The 21,476-nt window shown below is 40.0% G+C and overlaps 1 protein-coding gene across 6 annotated transcripts; it reads left to right on the plus strand.

Annotated features, from left to right (window-relative positions):
* The first annotated feature begins 861 nt into the window (after positions 1-861).
* On the plus strand, positions 862-5,619 carry ZNF32 (zinc finger protein 32). 6 transcript variants are annotated; one of them, XM_060126654.1, is made up of 3 exons: positions 862-939; positions 3,295-3,434; positions 4,638-5,619. In XM_060126654.1, the coding sequence occupies exons 2-3, from the start codon at positions 3,365-3,367 to the stop codon at positions 5,429-5,431; spliced, it is 864 nt and encodes a 287-aa protein (XP_059982637.1). In that variant the 5' UTR covers positions 862-939; positions 3,295-3,364; the 3' UTR covers positions 5,432-5,619. The 6 variants fall into 6 exon arrangements, with proteins under 6 accessions (XP_059982637.1, XP_059982639.1, XP_059982636.1 ...); XM_060126656.1 differs by lacking the exon at positions 862-939 and adding an exon at positions 1,250-1,359; XM_060126653.1 differs by lacking the exon at positions 862-939 and adding an exon at positions 1,442-1,940.
* The last annotated feature ends 15,857 nt before the right edge of the window (positions 5,620-21,476 follow it).

Raw genomic sequence — 21,476 nt, forward strand, 5'->3', positions numbered from 1 at the left:
CTAATTTATTACCCTAGAAAATACTGTTTTCTCTCCATAATTCATGGAGTACATACAGAACGATTTTTTTCTGGGTTCACTCACATACCTGCCTTTGCTCTGAAGCAATAGGATAGCGGGGTGGCCTGGCCTGGACCCTGGCCCTTTCAAGAAGCCTTCACCTGGCCCCTGTAGCTGTCACCTGCGCCTATCCTGGGCTCTCCACCAGGTAAGAAGCCTGTCCAGAATCCTGCAGCTAGTCAATTTGCTTGTTGGCTCCAGACTGTTGTGATGGAGCCAACAAGCAAATTCAGGACAATTCCAAACTTGATCTCTTACCCATTGTTTAGGGTGCAAATTCTTACTGATGGGATCGGTAGGGCATAGCTCTCCTCTCCAGCCTCTCGAAATTTTCCTGTGATGTTCCAAATCCTCTTTCCCCACAGACTTCACTTGAAATATTTGCTCCTTGTCTCAGAACTCTAATTACACATTTAGTCTCTGCTCATGCAGCGGCTCAACGCAAAACCCCTAAACACCCGAGGCTTTATCAACTCATTTCTTCCCAACACTTTGCTTCAGAACCCTGGATTCCCCCTGTCCTGGCTCAGCGGACGGCTTCACCAACCTGCCATCCCACGCCTGGCTAATCTGAGTGGCCGTTTGGTGCTCTCGGCCCCCACTCTACATCCGCGAACAAGTCGGCATCTCTGGCTCGGGGCCAAACAGGAGGGACCTGAGCGCCCAGCGCGCACCAAGACCCGCAGAGCCCGAGCGGCCGGTCGCACCGCCGAACTACGTTTCCCACAGTACTCGGGGAAGCCGGGGCCGCTGAGGTGCGGCCCGCCCCCGCTCAGGCTCGCGCGGAGCCTCCTGGGAGTTGTAGTCCGGGCCGCTCGCGCCGGCGCTGCTGAGGGCTTGTTGTCTGCCTTTGTCTGTCTGCGGGCGCGCGCCGCTGCGGTGAGTGAGGCCGCCGGCCGGGTCCGTACGCCCGAGCGAGGCTGGGCCCCCACTGCCGGCCGCGGTCCCTGAGCCCCCTGCGGCCTTGAGTAGGCCTGGCCAGCTTGGACTCCCCAGGGCAGCCAGCTGCGTGGGGCGAGGTCTGCGGCCCGCAGGAAAAGGTCCAGCTGGACCAGAGAAAGGGGTGCTGAGGCCCAGCGCGCAGGGCCGGCCCGGGGGTTTGGGGGTGGGGGCAGACCTGAGGCGGGAAAGGAGAGTCTGTCGGTAGGAGCAGGGGTCCCTCCGCCGCACAGCACGGCCGGGTGTGGAGCAAGGCCCTGCACCACGAGACGCGGGAGGGGGAGACCACAGGCAGGTGTGCCCCGGGGCCCGCGGGGAGGGTTTCAGAAGACGCACAGGAGAAAGTGCAGTCTCTCTGAGGTGGGTGAAAGGGAGAAAGGACAAACTTCGTTGGGTGGAGAATAGGAAAGGACAAAGTGGATTCAGGTGTGCAGAGAAAATAATCACCCCCTCCCCAGAATCTCCTAATCCTTAAACTATCCCTCAAGAAAGCAACAATCCTAGTCCTCTGCTGTGGACTCTCAACTTTAGGCCTTAAACCTGTAGGTCATGTCAGAGGCCCTTCACATTTGGTTCTTTTATTCTCCCAAGAGCTACTTGATAATACAGTGTTATCAGACTATTTAGTAAGTGAGGAAATAGGGTCAGGGCTGTTTGGTTACTTGCCCAGTGTCATTTAAGGGGAGAGAAGGGTAATCCAAGTCTCTCATGGCCTAATTCTGAGCTCTTTCCCCAGGATATAATGGCCTTTCTTATAGGAAAAGCAATATTTTCTACTATAAAGTGACTTTATCCAAAAATCTTCAGGAAATTGATTCCTCAGATTTGTGGAATCTAGGGAGAAAAATACGACAACTTCCCTTTATTAATCAAGGAGGTTCCTGAGACACAGCTGAGCTGTTTCCTGTTGAATATCTCACAACACGTGGAGAGGCACAGCTGTAAGTGCTGCCCACACGTTCTGACCAAACTATTTGCTGGACTAACCAGAGACAGAGTCCAACCTCAGGTAGCAGGTACCTATATACTTTCCACTGACTCTTGATGGATGTGTGGTTGAGCAGTAACACCTTCCACTTCCAAGTGAACGGTGTTGTAGTGTCCTGACACTCTGATAGGGCATCGCTTTGTGTCTTGTACTGCAAATTGGAGCTGAGTCCTCCAAATAAAGAGTTTAAATGCCTCTCCAGTCATCAAAACATGCAGCAGAAAGGGCAGTTGTCAAGAAGACCAGGTGTTTGGGTTAACAAAGAATTGTAGTATCACACTGCTATTTCATTAAATCAGGAGGCCAGCATTTTCATGGGACATAGTAGAGGGAAACAAAGATTATACATTGGACCACTGCATAAATAAAATGTAAGTATTCAGTAATTAGGGTCCTGAAATAAGAATATCCCCCCCCAAAATACAAAAGGATAATGTGGAACACGAGGATTCCTAGGATCTGGAAGAATAGTAAGGTCTGGTCAAGCTCTGTTCCATTCTATTTCATTTTATAAGAATTCTCACCAGCTTTTTAGTGACGAGAAAGTAGAGAATTGTCTGGACATAGGCTTTGGATCCAAAAAGTCTTGGATTTGAGCCTTTGCCTCACCTTGACTCCTTACTGGCTCTGGGAATAGGGGCAAGTTACTTACCCTAATCGGTGTGCCTTGGGCTTGGTTTTGGAGTCTGAAGTAGGTCTTTTTTTCTCCAAGAATTGGCAAGTATTTATAGTTCCTCAGAACTGGTATTCTCATACCTTGAAGCATCTGGAGCCTCCTAAGAAGTGCCAAAAGGAAATATGAAATCTCTTGTTCTGTCCTAATAACCTAGAGGGGACTGGAGAGGAGAGCTGGAGCCATTTCAATCATAGAATCAATCATGATGGCTGAAATTTTTTTTATATTCTGAATTCCTTTGGAGGCTTGGAGGATAGAATAGCAGGCTGTTAGGCAGGGGAAGGAAGTGGACGATTCCAATCACATGCTAAGGCTAAGCTAAGGTACAAATAGGATGGACCATTATCTTGGCACTGGCAAGAAGAGATACTTGTTTGCTTTATGTCTTCTCTGCTTTCCCACCTCCTGCTTCCTCCTGGACTCATTTATAAGTGGTCATGGTACCTTTTGGCTCATTTTGCAGTTACATTGTAGGTGACTGACATTACATCAGGCAATCAAGATTTCCTCCATTCACTCATACCCCAAACTGGAGCTCCTGTTGACTTTATTCTCACTTATCAATTCTCCTGTCCTTTCCTGTTTGTTTTTGTTCTGTTTTGTTTTTGTTTGTTTGTTTTTCCCTCCCCAGGTACTCAAAAACAGCCCATGGAAGAATCATATGAAGAGGTGGTGATTAAGGTCATACAGCAGGAGTGGACATGTTTGGATTTCCAACAGCTACTCTGCTGGACTGTCATGGAAGATATGCCCAGAATGTAGCATTTTTCAGTGAGTCAGTTGATTGCTGGGATGCCCTCAACTCATAATAATCAGTGTCCCTGTTCTCAGCACTAGTCAACAGGCTGAGGATGCAGAGAAGATGTTCCTTTGGTGGAGCTCACCGTTTCTAGGGATTACAGGGAAAGCCTACAAACTGGAGTTAGAAATAATAGAAACAGAGCACAACAGTCTTGATATGGAGGTAGTCTCTGAGAGAATGAATGAGCAGTTTTAAATCTCAGCACAATCATTGAATAACAAGTTGAAATCTCCCTAGGATGACTCCAAGAAAACTATTATTAGTGATGAATGGACCCATATTTAAAGTGCAGTAGAAGCCTCATATGCAGGGCAATACTGGAGAGTACTGTCAATATCTGCATAGGAAGTGTTGAGAATAACTTCCAAACCAAAATAGACTTCAGTTCCACCATAGCTTAGCAGATTGAAATAGCATGGATTTTAAAGGGAAAAATTCCTTGGATCAGATTCTGTGATAGCCCTGACTTGATCTGTGTTATCAGACAAGTTATTTAACTTTCTTGTGCTCCAGCCTCTTCATCTGTAAAATGGGACAATAAGCTCTATCTTGCAGGGTGCAGGGATTAGAATTAATAGATGTAAAGTACCAAGGATTCTGCTACATATATTCTGATATCATGGAGCTTACTCCACTGTTAGGAGAGCAGACTAGAGCAGAAGTGGATTTCTCATGAAACTAATGAAACAAGGTTCAGGATCTTTCCCTTACACTGGTCTCTTCAAGGCCTTGTCCCTACTTTTATACTGTTTCTTAATGAAATCCATCCAAAATTTCAAAGCTTTAGGCCCTACACAACCTGGATCCACACCTGTTTTGGTGTCAGAACTTGGGTATGGCACTAATTTGATCGTATATAGTTTTCTTAATTTTTCTGAGCCTGTTTTCTTATCTTTAAAATGGAAACAACCATGTCTATACACAATACTATTTGGAAGGCTAAATTAAACTAAATTTAGAGGCAGTACACTGCTATGGAGCATGCCTGAATCCCAAGTCTATGCTTACCTAGCTGCACAATCTTTGACAACCTCCCTATACTTTCACTTTCTTAACTGTAGCAATAGATTGTTTTCAGGATTAAATTATCTATGCAAAGTTTATAGTATAATATCTGGCACATTATAAGCACTCAAAGCATTGTTTCTTTTTTCCCTGTTCTTCTCACTCAGCATATTGGTGCCTCTTACATGACTTCCCTCTCATTTTACCAGATGTGATGACAGAAGCCCACCACAAATATGATCACTCTGAGGCCACAGGATCCTCAAGCTGGGATTTCCAGAATTCTTTCAGAAGAGAGAAGCTGGAACAAAAATCCCCAGATTCTAAGACACTACAGGAAGATTCACCTGGAGTGAGACAGAGGGTCTATGAGTGCCAGGAATGTGGAAAATCCTTCAGGCAAAAGGGTAGTCTAACGTTACATGAGAGAATCCACACTGGTCAGAAGCCCTTTGAGTGTACCCACTGTGGAAAAAGCTTTAGGGCCAAAGGCAATCTTGTTACACATCAACGAATACACACAGGAGAGAAGCCTTATCAGTGCAAGGAGTGTGGGAAAAGCTTTAGTCAACGAGGTAGTCTGGCCGTTCACGAAAGACTCCACACTGGACAGAAACCCTATGAGTGTGCTATTTGTCAGAGAAGCTTCAGGAATCAAAGTAACCTCGCTGTTCACAGAAGAGTTCATAGTGGTGAGAAGCCCTATAGATGTGATCAGTGTGGAAAAGCCTTCAGTCAGAAAGGAAGCTTAATTGTTCATATCAGAGTCCACACAGGCCTGAAACCCTATGCCTGCGCACAATGCAGGAAGAGTTTCCACACCAGAGGGAATTGTATCCTGCATGGCAAAATCCACACAGGAGAGACACCCTATCTGTGTGGCCAGTGTGGGAAAAGCTTCACTCAGAGAGGGAGTCTGGCTGTGCACCAGCGAAGCTGCTCACAAAGGCTCACCCTATAACCACTCTCATCAAAGGAAGTTCTCTTTATGAATTAACAGCATAAAATCCCCTGAGGTTAAACAACCTATTCAATTTTACAGAATGAATGGAGACTCCTTCAGAAAGACCATCATTGGGTAGAGCAAACTGACTTTTCTCCCTTCCCCCAAATGAATATCAAAAATAAATGTCTTGTTTATTATCGTTATCATGTATGATTCATAATTTGTCCACTTATTTTGACCTAATTTCCCAAGGTACCACCATTAATCTAGTACACAATTGGAGATTTATGTAGCATATACAGATTTTAAATTTGCAATTGACACCATCAGCCTGTTTTAAAAAGTCAGCCTCTTACCAATCCCAAGATTATTTTCTTCTCTACATATTCAAATTAATCTTGTTTTGCATTCAAGACCACTGGGCAGAATTCATGAGGCAAATCTAATAATCCTCATATTGAATATTATCTGAATGGTAGTCTCAACAGCATATTCTAACAAATCACCCATGTTCATAGCAGAGGCCCTAGCCTTTCCTTACAAAAACAGGATCCCTTCCAAGCCTGCACTGTGGTTTACTTCAGTCTTCCACTCCTAACTGGGATAGAGATAACTTGCCTATAGCCAAAGAGCAGACAACTATCTACAATAGTTGACACAATGACTCTCACTCCCTTTTGGCAACAGCAGCAATATCTCAAGAGTTAGAGCCACCTAGTAAGGGCATAAGTGTCCTCATTACTGCGCTCAAATTTGTAGTCAATAATGAAGTTCCAGTCCTCCAACAACACAATCCTCTTCCTCCTACACAGATACATGCATGCACACACAGAAGAAATTTGTAAAGTAATAGTTTTTTACCTCTAGTGGATGAGATTTGAGGAATAGTGGAGACGAGAAGTTGGTTTTGAGGGGGAATTTCCAATTTTTTTAACTTTAGCCATCTCTAAATTTTCATTCTGAGCTTTTATGTAATTAAAATGATGAATGATGTAGATGGAGTGGTTTTCTTGATAAGATACCATTCCATTCTTTCTTTACCCTATAAGCTGTAGGTTCCTATAGACTATAGGCTCCCTCTAGTAGATCCTATAGGCTGTAGGCTCCTTAATCCAAGAAGCTTAACAGAAAATCTTGAGAGAGAGGTAAAGTTTATCGAAGATCTTTAGGCATAGAAACACTATGAGTTTGAATAATAATACAATAATACTCCTAAAGATACCCTGATAATTTTTTTATAAATTTATTTATTCTTTGTTTTTGGCTGAGTTGGGTCTTCAATGCTGCAAGCGGGCTTCCTCTAGTTGCAGCAAGCGGGGGTACTCGTTGCGATATGTGGACTTACTGTGGTGGCTTCTCTTGTTGCAGAGCACGGGCTCTAGGCACGTGAGCTCAGTAGTTGTGGTTTGTGGGCTCTAGAGCGCAGGCTCAGTAGTTGTGGCACACGGGCTTAGCTTCTCCGCAGCATGTGGGATCTTCCCGGACCAGGGATTGAACCCATGTCCCCTGCATTGGCAGGTGGATTCTTAACCACTGCACCACCAGGGAAGCCCTACCCTGATAATATTTGAAGATGCATACCAGAATGTTCATATCACCCTCATTTATAATAGTCATAAACTGGAAATAACCCAAATGTCCAATAACAGGCAAGGTAATAAACTGTGGTAGAGTCATATAATAAAATACAACTCAGCAATAAAAAATAACAACTGATACATGCAATAACCTGGATGGGGCTTCCCTGGTGGCGCAGTGGTTGAGAGTTCGCCTGCCAATGCAGAGGACATGGGTTCGTGCCCCGGTCCGGGAAGATCCCACACGCCACAGAGCGGCTGGGCCTGTGAGCCATGGCTGCTGAGCCTGCACATCCAGAGCCTGTGCTCCGTAACGGGAGAGGCCACAACAGTGAGAGGCCCACGTACCGCAAAAAATAATAATAATAATAACCTGGATGAATTTCAAAGATTTGTGTTGAGTGAAAGAACCCAAACACACACACACACACACACACACACACACACACATAGTACATAATTCCATTTATATAACTTCACAGAACAGGAAAAACTAATCTGCGGTAAATGACATCAAACGGTTGCCTCTATGGAAGAGAGGGGAGGGGACTGACTTGAAAGAAGCACACGGAAACTTTACAGAGAGAAAAAAATGTTCTCTTCCTTTCTTCAGGTGGTAGATGCATGGGTCTATACAACTGTCAAAACTGATTGAACTCAACACTTAAAATCTATGCTTGTTATATGTAAAGTACATTTTATATATAAAGTATAGTATATGCAAAGTTTAAAGAACAATGAGGTAGTTTTAAAATATTGCCCACAAGTTTTTCCGACACTCATCATGTGTTCTATGTCACTTCCCCTTGAATCTGGGTAGGCTTGTGTCTGCTTCAAACAATGAAACATGGTAGAAGTGATGCTACATGACTTCCAAGAATAGGTCTAAAAAACACTTTAAAAGTCTGAAAAGTTTCTGCATGATTCTCAGAACACTTGCCCTGGAGAAAACCAGCTGCCAAGTAAAAAATCCAACTATCTCAAGGCCACTCTGCTGGACAAACAGCATATAAGTGCTCCAGTTGACAGGTTCACCTGAGCTCCCAACAGATAGCATCAACTCTCAGCCATATGAGTGAACCATTGTAGATGCATAGCCTAGTAGAACCTTCAGATAACTATAGCCCCAGATGACATCTGATGAAAACTATGAGAAACCCACAAGTTAGAACTGCCTTCCCAAATTCCTAACACACAAAATCATGAGAAAAGTTAAAGGTTATGACTTTATACTACTAAATTTTCAGGCTGCTTGCTATACAACAGTATTAAAATATATATAATATTAAATAAATATAAAATATATATATTTATTATTATATATAATATTAAATAAATATAAAATATATATATAAATATATATATTTATATATATAAAATATATATACATTTTAAGGATAAGCTATTTTCAAAAAAAATGAAAAATCTGGGGAGCAACTTGATATAAACTCTGAATAAATAAAAACAGGAAATTAGGATTTATGGTTCACAAGAAAGCTTAAGGTATAAAAATAAACATTCCCTTTGACAAAATAGGAGGCAAAGTATAGATTAGTTAAGCCAGATGCAAATCCAAGTTACAAAATAAAGTAGATGTGGGTCTCCATCAGTCCTGGACTATGAGAAATGTGTGTGTGTGTGTATCTTAGAATCCTGGTTCTGCAGAAAAGAATCTGTAAATAAAGAGCAAATAGATCAGAAAATATAAAGTATCTTTAAAAATATAATTCCTATTTTCTATATGTATATTATTAAATTTCTTTAAAGACTGTTGGTTGCTTATATTAATATAATAACAAGAGAGTTCTGGTTCCAGATGGCAAAGTAGGAAGATTCTGAACTCACTTCCTCCCATGGACACACAGAATCTACATCTACATACAGAACAATTTCCTCAGGGGGTGGGGGGCGACCTAAAAACTAGCTGAGCAACTCCTACACACTGGGCAAATGAAAAAAAACAAAAACAAAAAAAACCACACTGAAGCAGGTAGAAGAGGCTGAGACACAATCTCACCATAAACCCACTGACAGCAAGGCAACCCGCAATTGGGAGTGAACTCAAAACCCGGAGCTTCTCCCTGAGGAGTGAAGGGCTTGAACCCCACATCAGGCACCCCAACATTTAAGACCTGCACCTGAGAGACATACCCCCTAAAACATCTAGCTTTGAAACCAACAGGGCTTGCATTCATGAGACCCACGAGGCTATAAAGAAATTAGAAATTAAAAAAAAAAATGAGAAATGGCTCTTAAATGGCTCACATGCTCAGATAGATTCACACCAGGGTCCAGCACAGAAGCAGCCAACTGAGAGGTGCCCAGATTTTATGTGAAAGAAGCATACTTGCTTATGTTAAAGTGTCAGCCTAAGAAGCAGGCATCTAACTTAATACACATATAGGAGCCTACTGGGGTGCTCTCAGGGATGGAAGCTGGCAGGTGCCATCTTCGTGCTCTCCCTCTGCCATGCTCCAGCTCACCGGTAACTCCTGAAAAGGAACGTATACCCTCCTCTGGAACACTAACTCTTCCAGCTGAGGCCCATGGGACAAATCTAGTTTGCCTGGTTCTGGTGACAAATGGGGCTTGCACTTCAGGGTCCCACGGGTCTCCAACCAAAGGAGAAAGAGTTCTTAAGCAGCTACCACCCCCAGAGCACAAAAGGCAACAGACCAAGGTAGCCAGTCTTTCTGTGAAAGAGGCATATTAGCTTATCTTCATAGCTATGGCCTGAGTAGCAAACTTCTATCTAAACACACATGTAAGAGCAAACTTTAATCTTCTCCAGAGACCTCAGAGGTCAGGCACTATTTTTATGCTCTCCCTCTGCCATAATCCACAGTGCCAGTGTCTACTGGAGAGGAGCTTGTACATGTGTCTGATACCCCAAATTTATGTGGGTGCTACCCAGGGGACATTCCTTGATCACCTTGCTCTGGTGGCCAGCCGGGCTTTGTTCATGGGTCCCAGGTGACTGTAACAAATGGAGAGACAATTATTGGCCAGCTACCATCCCCAAAGCACTGCACAGAAAGCAGACTAAAAAACACACCCCAGTCTTTCTGTGAAAGAAGCTGATATGCTTGAGCTTCAGCCTGAGGTGCAGGTTTCTGTTTGGCACACATCCAGGGATGAAGGCCAAAGGATGCCATGTTTGTGCTCTACCTCTGCCCTGCTATAGGTTGCTGTATCTCCCAGAAAGGAACTTGTACATTCATCTAGCACTCCAACTTTTGAGACTGTTGCAAAGGGGACAACTCTAAATTGCCTGGCTATAATGGGCAGGCAGTCCCAAAAGACTGTATATAGTTGTATACTTTAAAGGCTGCTGTCTGAGAGTCTAACTTCTAATCAGCTTGCATGTAGGAGCTAACTGAGATCCTCTCCTTTGGAATACTGACAGGTAATGTCACATCCTCTACTACTGAGAGCCACTGAAAGTAAAGTCTGCTTAGAGAATCACAAAAGTTGGAGAAAAAACCAATAGCTAAGGCAGGGTTGAACAATAAAATGCACCTACTACACAAGACCTTCAAGACTGGGAGAGAGAGCTGTTTTATCTCATACATAGAAAGTAACACAGACACTCAAGGAAAATGAAGAAAGAGAGGAATATGTTCCAAATGAAAAAAAAAGATAAAACTTCAGAAAAAGTCCTTAATGAAATGGAGACAAGGGATTTACCTAATTAAGAGCTCAAAGTAATGGTCATAAGGATATAAAGATGTTCACTGAACTTGAAAGAAGAACGGATAAACACAGTGACAATTTCAACAGAGAGGTAAAAAAAAATATAAGAAAGTATCAAATAGAAGTTACAGAGCTAAAGAATACAGTAATTGAACTAAAAATTACACTAGAGGGGTTCAACAGCAGACTAAATGAAGCAGAAGAAAGGATCAGTGAACTTGAAGACAGGACAATGCAACTCACCCAATCAGAGCAGGAAAAGAAAAAAGAATGAAAAGAATTGAGGACAGTCCCAGAGACCTCTGGGACAACGTTAAATTTACAAACGTTCAAATTATAGGGGTCACAAAAGAAAAGAAAGAGAAAGGACCTGAAAAAATATTTGAAGAGATTATAGTCAAAAACTTCCCTATCATGGGAAAGGAAACAGCCACCCAAGTCCAGGAATCACAGAGTCCCATACAGGATAAACCCTAGGAGAAACACACCAAGACACATATTAATCAAACTAACAAATTTAAATTCAAAGGAAAAATATTAAAAGCAGCAAGGAAAAGTGACAAATAAGATACAAGGGAATCCCCATAAGTTTAACAGCTGATCTTTAAGCAGAAACTCTGCAGGACAGAAGGGAGTGCAGGATATATTTAAAGTGATGAAAGGGAAAAACCTACAACCAAGATTACTCTATCCAGTAAGGATCTCATTCAGATTTGACGAAGAAATACAGACAAGCAAAAGCTAAGAGAATTCAGCACCACCAACTCAGCCTTACAACAAATGCTAAAGGAACTTCTCTAGGCAGGAAACGCAAGAGAAGAAAAGACCCAAAAAAACAAACCTAAAACAATTATGAAAATGGTAACAGGAACATACATATCGATAATCTCCTTGAATGTAAATAGATTAAATGCTCCAGGCAAAAGACACAGACTGGCTGAATGGATACAAAAACAAGACCCATATATATGCTGTCTACAAGAGACCCACTTCAGACTTAGGGACACATACAGACTGAAAGTGAGGAGATGGAAAAAGATATTCCATACAAATGGAAATCAGAAGAAAGCTGGAGTAGCAATACTCATATCAGATAAAACAGACTTTAAAATAAAGAATGTTACAGGAGACAAGGACACTACATAATGATCAAGGGATCAATCCAAAAAAGAAGATATAACTATTATAAATACTCAGGCACCCAACATAGGAGTACCTCGATATATAAGGCAAACGCTAGCAGGCATAAAAGGGGAAATCAACAGTAACACAATAATAGTGGGGGAGGGATTAACACCCCACTTACACCAACGGACAGATCATCAAGACAGAAAATAAATAAGGAAATACAAGCTTTAAATGAGACAATAGGCCACACAGACTTAACTGATATTAATAGGACATTCCACCTGAAAGTGGCAGAATACACTTTCTTCTCAAGTGCACACAGAACTATCTCCAAGATAGATCACATTTTGGGTCACAAATCAAGCATTGGAAAATTTAAGAAAAGTGAAATCATATCAACCATCTTTTCCGACCACAATGCTATGAGATTTGAAATCAATTACAGGAAAAAAAAAACCTGTAAAAACACAAACACATGGAGGCTAAACAGTGCTGTGCTAAATAACCAAGAGATCACTGAAGAAATCAGAGGAAATAAAAAATATGCAGAAACAAATGACAATGAAAACACGATGACCCAAAACCTATGGGACACAGCAAAAGCAGTTCTAAGAGGGAAGTTTAGTGCAATTCAATCTCACCTCAAGAAACAAAAAAAAATCTCAAATAAAAAATCTAACCTTACACCTAAAGCAACTAGAGAAAAGCAACTAGAGAACAAAGAAACCCCAAAGTTAGTAGAAGGAAAGAAATCATAAAGATCAGAGCAGAAATAAATGAACTACAAACGAAGAAAACAACAGCAAAGATCAATAAAACTAAAAGTTGGTTCTTTGAGAAGATAAACAAAATTGATAAACCTTTAGCCAGACTCATCAAGAAAAAAAAGGGAGAGGACTCAAATCAATTAAAGTAGAAATGAAAAAGGAGAAATTACAACTGACATCGCAGAAATACAAAGCATCGTAAGAGGCTACTACAAGCAACTATATGCCAATAAAATGCACAACCTGGAAGAAATGGACAAATTCTTGCAAAGGTACAACCGTCCAAGACTGAACCAGGAAGAAATAGAAAATATAAGCAGTCCACTCACAAGTAATGAAATTGAAACTGAAATTAAAATTCTTCCAACAAACAAAAGTCCAGGACCAGATGGCTTCAGAGGTGAATTCTTTTTTTTTTAATTTATTTTATTCATTCATTTTTTTGGGCTGCATTGAGTCTTTGTTGCTGTGTGCAGGCTTTCTCTAGTTGAGGCAAGCAGGGGCTACTCTTCATTGCGGCGTGCGGGCTTCTCACTGTGGTGGCTTCTCTTGTTGCGGAGCACAGGCTCTAGGCATGCGGGCTTCAGTAGTTGTGGCACGCGGGATCAGCAGTTGTAGCTCGCAGGCTCTAGAGCGCAGGGTTAGTAGTTGTGGCGCATGGGCTTAGCTGATCCGTGGAATGTGGGATCTTCCCAGACCAGGGCTCAAACCCATTTTCCCTGCATTGGCAGGCAGACTCTTAACCATTGCACCACCAGGGAAGCCCCAGAGGCAAATTCTATCAAACATCTAGAGAAGAGCTAACACCCATCCTTCTCAAACTCTTCCAAAAAATTTCAGATGGTGGAACACTCCCAAACTCGTTCTATGAGGCCACCATCACCCTGATACCAAAACCAGACAAAGATATCACCAAAAAAAGAAAACTTCTGACCATTATCACTGATGAACATAGACTTAAAAATCCTCAACAAAATACTAGCAAACAGAATCCAACACACGGATCATACACCATGATCATGTGGGATTGATCCCAGGGATGCAAGGATTCTTCAATATATGCTAATCAATCAATGTGATATACCATATTAACAAATTAAAAACTAAAAACCGGGACTTCCCTGGTGGTCCAGTGGTTAAGACTCCACACTCCCAATGCAGGGGGCCCAGGTTTGATCCCTGGTCAGGGAACTAAATCCCACATGCCCCAACTAAAACCCCAAGCAGCCAAATAAAAAATAAAATAAAACATTAAAAATATATATATAAAAAATAAAAACCATATGATCATCTCAATAGATGCAGAAAAAGCTTTTGACAAACTTCAACATCCATTTATGATAAAAACTCCCCAGAAAGGGGGCATAAAGGGAAACTACCTCAACATAATAAAGGCCATATATGACAAACCCACAGCAAACATCATTCTCAATTCTCAGTGAAAAAGTTAAAGCATTTCCACTAAGATCAGGAACAAGACAAGGATGTCCACTCTTGCCATTATTATTCAACGTAGTTTTGGAAGTCCTAGCCATGGCAATCAGAGAAGAAAAAGAAAAAGAATACAAATTGGAAAAGAAGTAAAACTGTCACTGTTTGCAGATGACGTGACACTATACATAGAAAATACTAAAGATGACACCAAAAAACTACTAGAGCTAATCAATGAATTTGGTAAAGTTGCAGGGTACAAAATTAATACCCAGAAATCTCTTGCATTGGGACCTCCCTGGGGAGTTCAGCGGTTAAGAATCCACCATCCAATGCAGGAGACATGGGTTCAATCCCTGGTTGGGGAACTAAGATCCCACATGCCACAGGGCACCTAAGCCTGCACGCTGCAACTACTGAGCAAGAGTGCCTCAATTAGAGAGCCCGTGTGCTGTAAATTACTGAACCCATGTGCTCTGGAGCCTGTGCACCACAAGAAAGAAGCCTGCGCACTGCAATAAAGAGCCCGTGTGCCACAATAAAGAGCCTGCACACTGCAACTAAGACCCGACACAGCCAAAAATAAATAAATAAATATTAAAAAAAAAAGAAATCTCTTCCGTTCCTACACACTAACAACGATAGATCAGAAACAGAAATTAAGGAAACAATCCCATTTTCCATTGCAACAAAAAGAATAAAATACCTATGAATAAATCTGCGTAAGGAGGCAAAAGACCTGTACACAGAAAACTATAAAACACTGATGAAAGAAATCAAAGATGACACAAACAGATTTAGAGATATACCATGTTCTTGGAATGGAATAGTCAATACTGTGAAAATGACTATACTACCCAAAGCAATCTACAGATTCAATGCAGTCCCTATCAAATTACCAATGGCATTTTTCACAAAATTAGAACAAAAAATTTTACAATTTGTATGGAAACACAAAAGACCCCGAATAGCCAAAGCAATCTTGAGAAAGAAAAATGGAGCTGGAGGAATCAGTCTCCCCAACTTCGGACTATACCACAAAGCTACAGCAATCAAGACAGTATAGTACTGATACAAAAAAAGAAATATAGATCAATGGTACAGGATAGAAAGCCCAGAGATAAACCCACGCACCTATGATCAATGGAGAAAAGACAGTCTCTTCAATAAGTGGTGCTGGGAAAACTGGACAACTACATGTAAAAGAATGAAATTAGAACACTCCCTAACACCATACACAAAAATGAACGCAAAATGGATTAAGGACGTAAATGTAAGACCAGATACTATAAAACTCTTAGAGGAAAACATAGAAAGAAAGCTCTTTGACAGAAATCACAGCAACATCTTTTTTGACCCACCTCCTAGGGTAATGGAAATAAAAATAAACAAATGGGACCTAATGAAACTTAAAAGCTTTTGCACAGCAAAGGAAACCATAAACAAGACAAAAAGACAGCCCTCAGAATGGGAGAAAATATTTGCAAACAAAGCAATGGACACAGGATTAATCTCCAAAATATACAAGCAGCTCATGCAGCTCAATATCAAAAAAACAAACAACACAATCAAAAAATGGGTGGAAGACTTAAATAGACATTTCTCCAAAGAAGACACACAGATGGCCAACAAACACATGAAAAGATGCTCAACATCACTAATTATTAGAGAAATGCAAGTCAAAACTACAATGAGGTATCACCTCTCACCAGTTAGAATGGGCTTCATCAGAAAATCTACAAACAACAAATGCTGGAGAGGGTGTGGAGAAAAGGGAACCCTTCTGCCCTGTTAGTATGAATGTAAACTCATACAACCACTATGGAGAACAGTATGGAGGTTCCTTAAAAAACTAAAAACAGAATTACCATATGATCCAGCAATCCCATTACTGGGCATATACCCAGAGAAAAGTACAATTCAAAAAGACACATGTACCCCAATGTTCATTGCAGCACTATTTACAATAGCCAGGTCATGGAAGCAACCTAAATGCCCGTCGACAGACAGACGAATGGATAAAGAACATGTGGTACATATATACAATGGAATATTACTCAGCTATAAAAAGGAACAAAATTGGGTCATTTGTTGAGATGTGGATGAATCTAGAGACTGTCATAGAGAGTGAAGTCAGTCAGAAAGAGAAAAACAAATATCATATATTAACACATATATGTGGAACCTAGAAAAATGGTACAGATGAACCGGTCTGCAGGGCAGAAATTGAGACTCAGATGTAGAGAACAAATGTATGGACACCAAGGGGGGAAAGCCACGCGGGGGTGTGGGTGGTGGTGTGATGAATTGGGCGATTGGGATTGACATGTATACACTGATGTGGATAAAATTGATGACTAATAAGAACCTGCTGTATAAAAAAATATAGAAAAAACTTATTTATTAGAAAAAAAATTGTAATTCAGGATCTGCAACCATGGCAAGCCATGTGCAAAAAAAAATACATATATATATATATATATATATATATATATATATATATATATCTCAACTCTATAATGAGGTATCTCAAGATTATATTTCTAATCAGGACATTTCCACTGAACTCTCATGACAGTCACCTTATCTCTCCACCAATAATCCCTAGAAACTGCTGATCTGTTCTTCATTCCTATAGTTTGCTTTTTTGAGAATGTCATATAAATGGAATCATGTAGTATATAACCTTTCCACAGTGGCTTCTTTCATCCAATATAATGCCTTCAAGATTCTCCCAAGCTGCTGTGTGGATCAACAGTTCCTTCCTTTTTATTTATTTTCTAATATTTATTTGGTTGTGCCAGGTCTTAGTTGTGGCATGCAAACTCTTAGTTGCAGCATGCATGTGGGATCTAGTTCCCTGACCAGGGATCAAACCCAGGCCCCCTGCATTGGGAGTGGGGAGTCTCAAGCACCACACCAGCAGGGAAGTCCCCTAGTTTCTTCCTTTTTAATGTACTTTCATATTGCATGGATTTACCAGTTTATAATTCACCTGTTGAAGGACATCTGGATTGTTTCCAGTTTTTTTACTACTATAAGTAAAGCTGCTAATACTGTTGCACAGGTTTTTATGTAAGTATAAATTTCTTTTTTCTAAGGCAGATACATAGGACTGGGGTTGCCATGCTTAACTTTATAAGAAAAATTTTTATATGTTACATTTTTATTGGAGTATAGTTGCCTTACAATATTGTGTTAATTTATACTGTACAGCAAAGTCAATCAGCTATACGTATACATACATGCCCTCTTTTTTGGATTTCCTTCTCATTTAGGTCACCACAGAGCACTGACTAGAGTTCCCTATGCTATACAGTAGGTTCTCATTAGTTATCTATTTTATACATAGTATCAATAGTGTATATATGTCAATCCCAATCTCCCCATTCATTCCATCCCATTTTATCCCCCTTGGTATCCATACCTACGTTCTCTACGTCTGTGTCTCTATTTCTGCTTTGTAAATAAGATTGTCTATACCAAATTTTTCAGATTCCACATATATGCGTTAATATACAATATCTGTTTTTCTCTTTCTGACTAACTGACAAATCATTTTCCAGAGTGACCATATCATCCTGCATTCCTATCAGGACCATAAGAGAGTTGCGGTTTCTCTGTATTCTCATCAGCACCTGGTATCATTAGCATATTTTTTATTTTGGTTGTTCTACTAATTGTGTAGCGGTTTCGTTATTTTAATTTCCATTTCCCTAATGGCTAATAACATTGAACAACTTTTCATGTACATGCTTACTATCTTTATATTCTCTTTAATAAAAGCTCCTTTGTATGAATACCTTTCACCCATTTTTAAATTGGGTTGCTTGGGTTTCATTTTGTTTTGTTCAGTTTGGGGTTTTTTGTTTGTTTGGGGGGGTTTCTGTCTTGGTTTGGGTTTTTGTTTTTTTTTTTTTTTTTTTTTGGCCATGCCACGCAGCTCGCAGGATCTTAAGGTTCCTCGACCAGGAATTGAACCTGTGCTGTTTGGCAGTGAAAGCACAGGGTCCTAACCACTGGACCCCCAGGGAATTCCCTTGTTTTCTTCAGCTTTAAAATCCATTTTATATTCTGCATATAAGACCTTTAGCAGATATGTGATCTTCTCCCATCTATAGGTTGTCTTTTCATTTTTCTTGTCTAGAGCAAAAATTGTTAACTTGGATGAAGTGCAATTTATAAAATTTTTTCTTGCATGGATTGTGCTTTTGGTGTCCTGTCTAAGAAGTCTTTACCTGACCCAATATCATGAGGATTTTCTCCTATACTTCCAGAAGTTTTATAGTTTTGTGCTTTACATTCAGATCCATAATCCTTTCTAATTTATGTTTAAGATGTGAGGTTTAGGTCAAGGATTTTTTTTTTTAATGAAATGTCCAACGGCTCCAATATCTATTATTGAAAGGGCTATGCTTTCTGTAATGAATTGCTTTTGCACCTTTGTAAAAAAGAAATTAATCGGGGCTTCCCTGGTGGCACAGTGGTTGAGAGTCCGCCTGCCGATGCAGGGGACATGGGTTCGTGCTCCGGTTCGGGAAGATTCCCACATGCCACGGAGCGGCTGGGCCCGTGAGCCATGGCTGCTGAGCCTGCGCGTCCGGAGCCTGTGCTCTGCAACGGGAGAGGCCACAACAGTGAGAGGCCCGTGTACCGCAAAAAAAAAAAAAGAAAAAGAAAGAAAGAAATCGGCTGTACTTGTGTGGATCTATTTCTAGGTTCTCTGTTCCACTGATCTCTGTTTCTGTGTCTTCACCACACAGTCTTAATTACTGCATCTTTAGAGTAACTCTTAAGTTGTATAATGTAAGTACTCCAAGTTTCTTCTTCTTCTTGTTTTTTTTTTGAAAACTGTTTTAACTATTCTTAGTTACTTTGCCCTTTCATGTAAATTTTAGGATCAACTTATCTACATCTACAAAACAAGCCTGCTAGAACTTTTTTTTTTTTTTGTATTTTGTTAAATCTATAGATCAGTTTCTGAAGAACTGACATCTTGATTATGTTGACTGTTCCCATCCACGACCATTTATTTAGGTCTTCTTTCATTTCTTTCATCAGCATTTTGTAGTTCTCAGTGTACAGACCCTGTACATCTTTTTTAGATTTATACTTAAGAATTTTTTATTAATTTTTATTGGAGTATGGTTGCTTTACAATGTCGGGTTATCCTGAACTACACAACAAAATGAATCAGCCATATGCGTACAGATATCCCCTCCCTATACTTAAGAATTTTTTTAAGCTGTTGTATATTGTATTTTAAGTTCAGCTTTCAACTACATATTGCTAGTATACAGAAACTGAGATGATCTTTGTGTGTTGACTTTGTATCCTATAACCTTGTTAAACTCACTTATTAATTTCTAGCAATTATTTTGGTTTTTTCTTTTGTTTTTGTAGATTCCTTAGGATTTTCTACATATTCAATCATATCACCTGCAAATAGGGACAGTTACATTCCTCCCTTTCCAATTTCCTTTTCTTGCTTTGTTGGACTGGTTAAAACTGCCAGTACTATGTTGATTACCTGTGGTGAGAGCAGACATCCTTACCTTGTTTCAATCTTAGAAGGAAAGAATTCATTCTTTCACCATTAAGTATGATGCCAACTCTAGGGGGTTTGTAGTTGCCCTTTATTACCTTGAGACAGTTCCCTTCTCTTCCGAGTTTTCCGAAAACTTTTGTTATGACTGGATGTTATATTGTCAAGTGCTTTTTCTGCATCAATTGGTGTGATCACGTGTTTCTTCTTCTTCAACCTTTAATCTTCTTTAATGTAGATTACATTGTCTGATTTTCAAATCTGGAACCAGCCTTAAATTCTTCGGATAAACCCCACTTGGTCACAGTGTATTATTCTTTCTATATTCTTCTGGATTTGATTCGCTAATATTTGAGAATAGTTTGCTTCTATGCTCATGAGAAATATTGGTCAGTTTTATTTTATTGTCCTGTCTTGTCTTAATTTGGATAAATGCCATACTTTTAAAATAGAAAAATCTTTGAAAAATCCAGATTTTAAAAATCCAATAATTACTATTACCATTTTATAAGATTTTATTATTTTCCATATGCTAAATTAGGTTACCTCAAGAAGATAAGCCAGTACCCAGGCTATGTTCATGGTGCTTGACCACTTGCTTCCACTGAACTGTGTACATGATGTAGGTAATGGTAGAGCATGCTCTTCTGAGACTTTTAACCAACTCAGTCAGATACATTTTACATATTCATATGCACACACGTTATACATACATATATGTATGTGTGAATATATGTATGTGTATATATTTATATTTATATAAATATATATACACACACACACACACAAAAAAAAGACAATAATTATCCCTAACATGGTACCAGCTAACATTTACCTTAGGCTTACTATGAACCAGGCATTCAGTTAAGCATTTTAAAAGTTTCTCCTTTAAGCTAAGCCAAGAAAGGTGTTTTGTTTTCTTTTGTTTTACCTACACAAGGTAGATACTTTGATAGGCTACATAACTTGAAATGGTCTTACAAAGTAAACAGAAGTGAGCTACATTTTGCACCCTGACTGCAAAGCTTATGTTCCTAATTGCTGTCACACAGCTTTTAGACACTATTCTGTAATCTACTTTTTTCACTCAACATATCTACTCCATCTTTTTTACTGGCTGTATCATATTCCAGTGGTTAACTGTATTTTCCAATATGGACACAATGTCTCTCTTCTAACGTGCTCTTCTTGCAATGTGATTCTAACACTCCTCCCATGACGAAGTGTGGTTTGTGTTCCCTCCCCCTTTGAATTTGGGTCAGTTTGACTACAGAGGAAGTAACAGTTATTTCAAGGTTAGTTCACAACAGATAATATTGGTTCTCTGCCTGATTCCCTTGGAATACTCTCTTGGAATCTTGGCCACCATGCCGTGAGGAAGCTCAAGCAGCCATATGAAAAGACCATGTGTAGGCATTCCTGCAAACAGCCTTAGCTGAGATCCCAGCCAATAGCATCTACCACCAAATTTGTGAAAACGTCTTGATATCACTATCAACCAATTAAAAATATTATGTGAACCCCAAATGTGGGTCACAGGTGTAACTTTAAATTTTCTAGCAGCCACATTAAAATCAATTTAAGTATTTAATACATTTAATACATTTAATACATTTAACCCAACATATCCAAAATATATATAAATATATATATTTATATGAATAAATTTGACATGTAATCATTTAAAAATTGAGATATTAGTTTCTCTTTGTCATACTAAGTCTTTGAAATCTGGTACATGTTTTACAGTTACAGCACTTCTCAATTCAGACTAGCCTCTTTTCAGCTGCTCAATAGCCACTTCAGGCTACTGTGCTGTGGCTGCTTCAGATTATTCCACCAACTGTCAATTCCCAGCAGAGACACAATCATAGAGTTATAGAGTTGTTCCTGCTATACTCTTTCTGAATTCTTTCCCC

Source organism: Lagenorhynchus albirostris, chromosome 16, assembly GCF_949774975.1.
Source record: "Lagenorhynchus albirostris chromosome 16, mLagAlb1.1, whole genome shotgun sequence".
Lineage (NCBI taxonomy): Eukaryota > Metazoa > Chordata > Mammalia > Artiodactyla > Delphinidae > Lagenorhynchus > Lagenorhynchus albirostris.

Bases quoted from the DNA above. Each gene is read 5' to 3' on its own strand.
- ZNF32 (XM_060126654.1), top strand. From the start codon at position 3,365: ATGTTTGGATTTCCAACAGCTACTCTGCTGGACTGTCATGGAAGATAT. The intron at 3,435-4,637 runs GTGAGTCAGTTG...CTTCTCACTCAG, and splicing joins CCAGAATGTAGCATTTTTCA to CATATTGGTGCCTCTTACAT.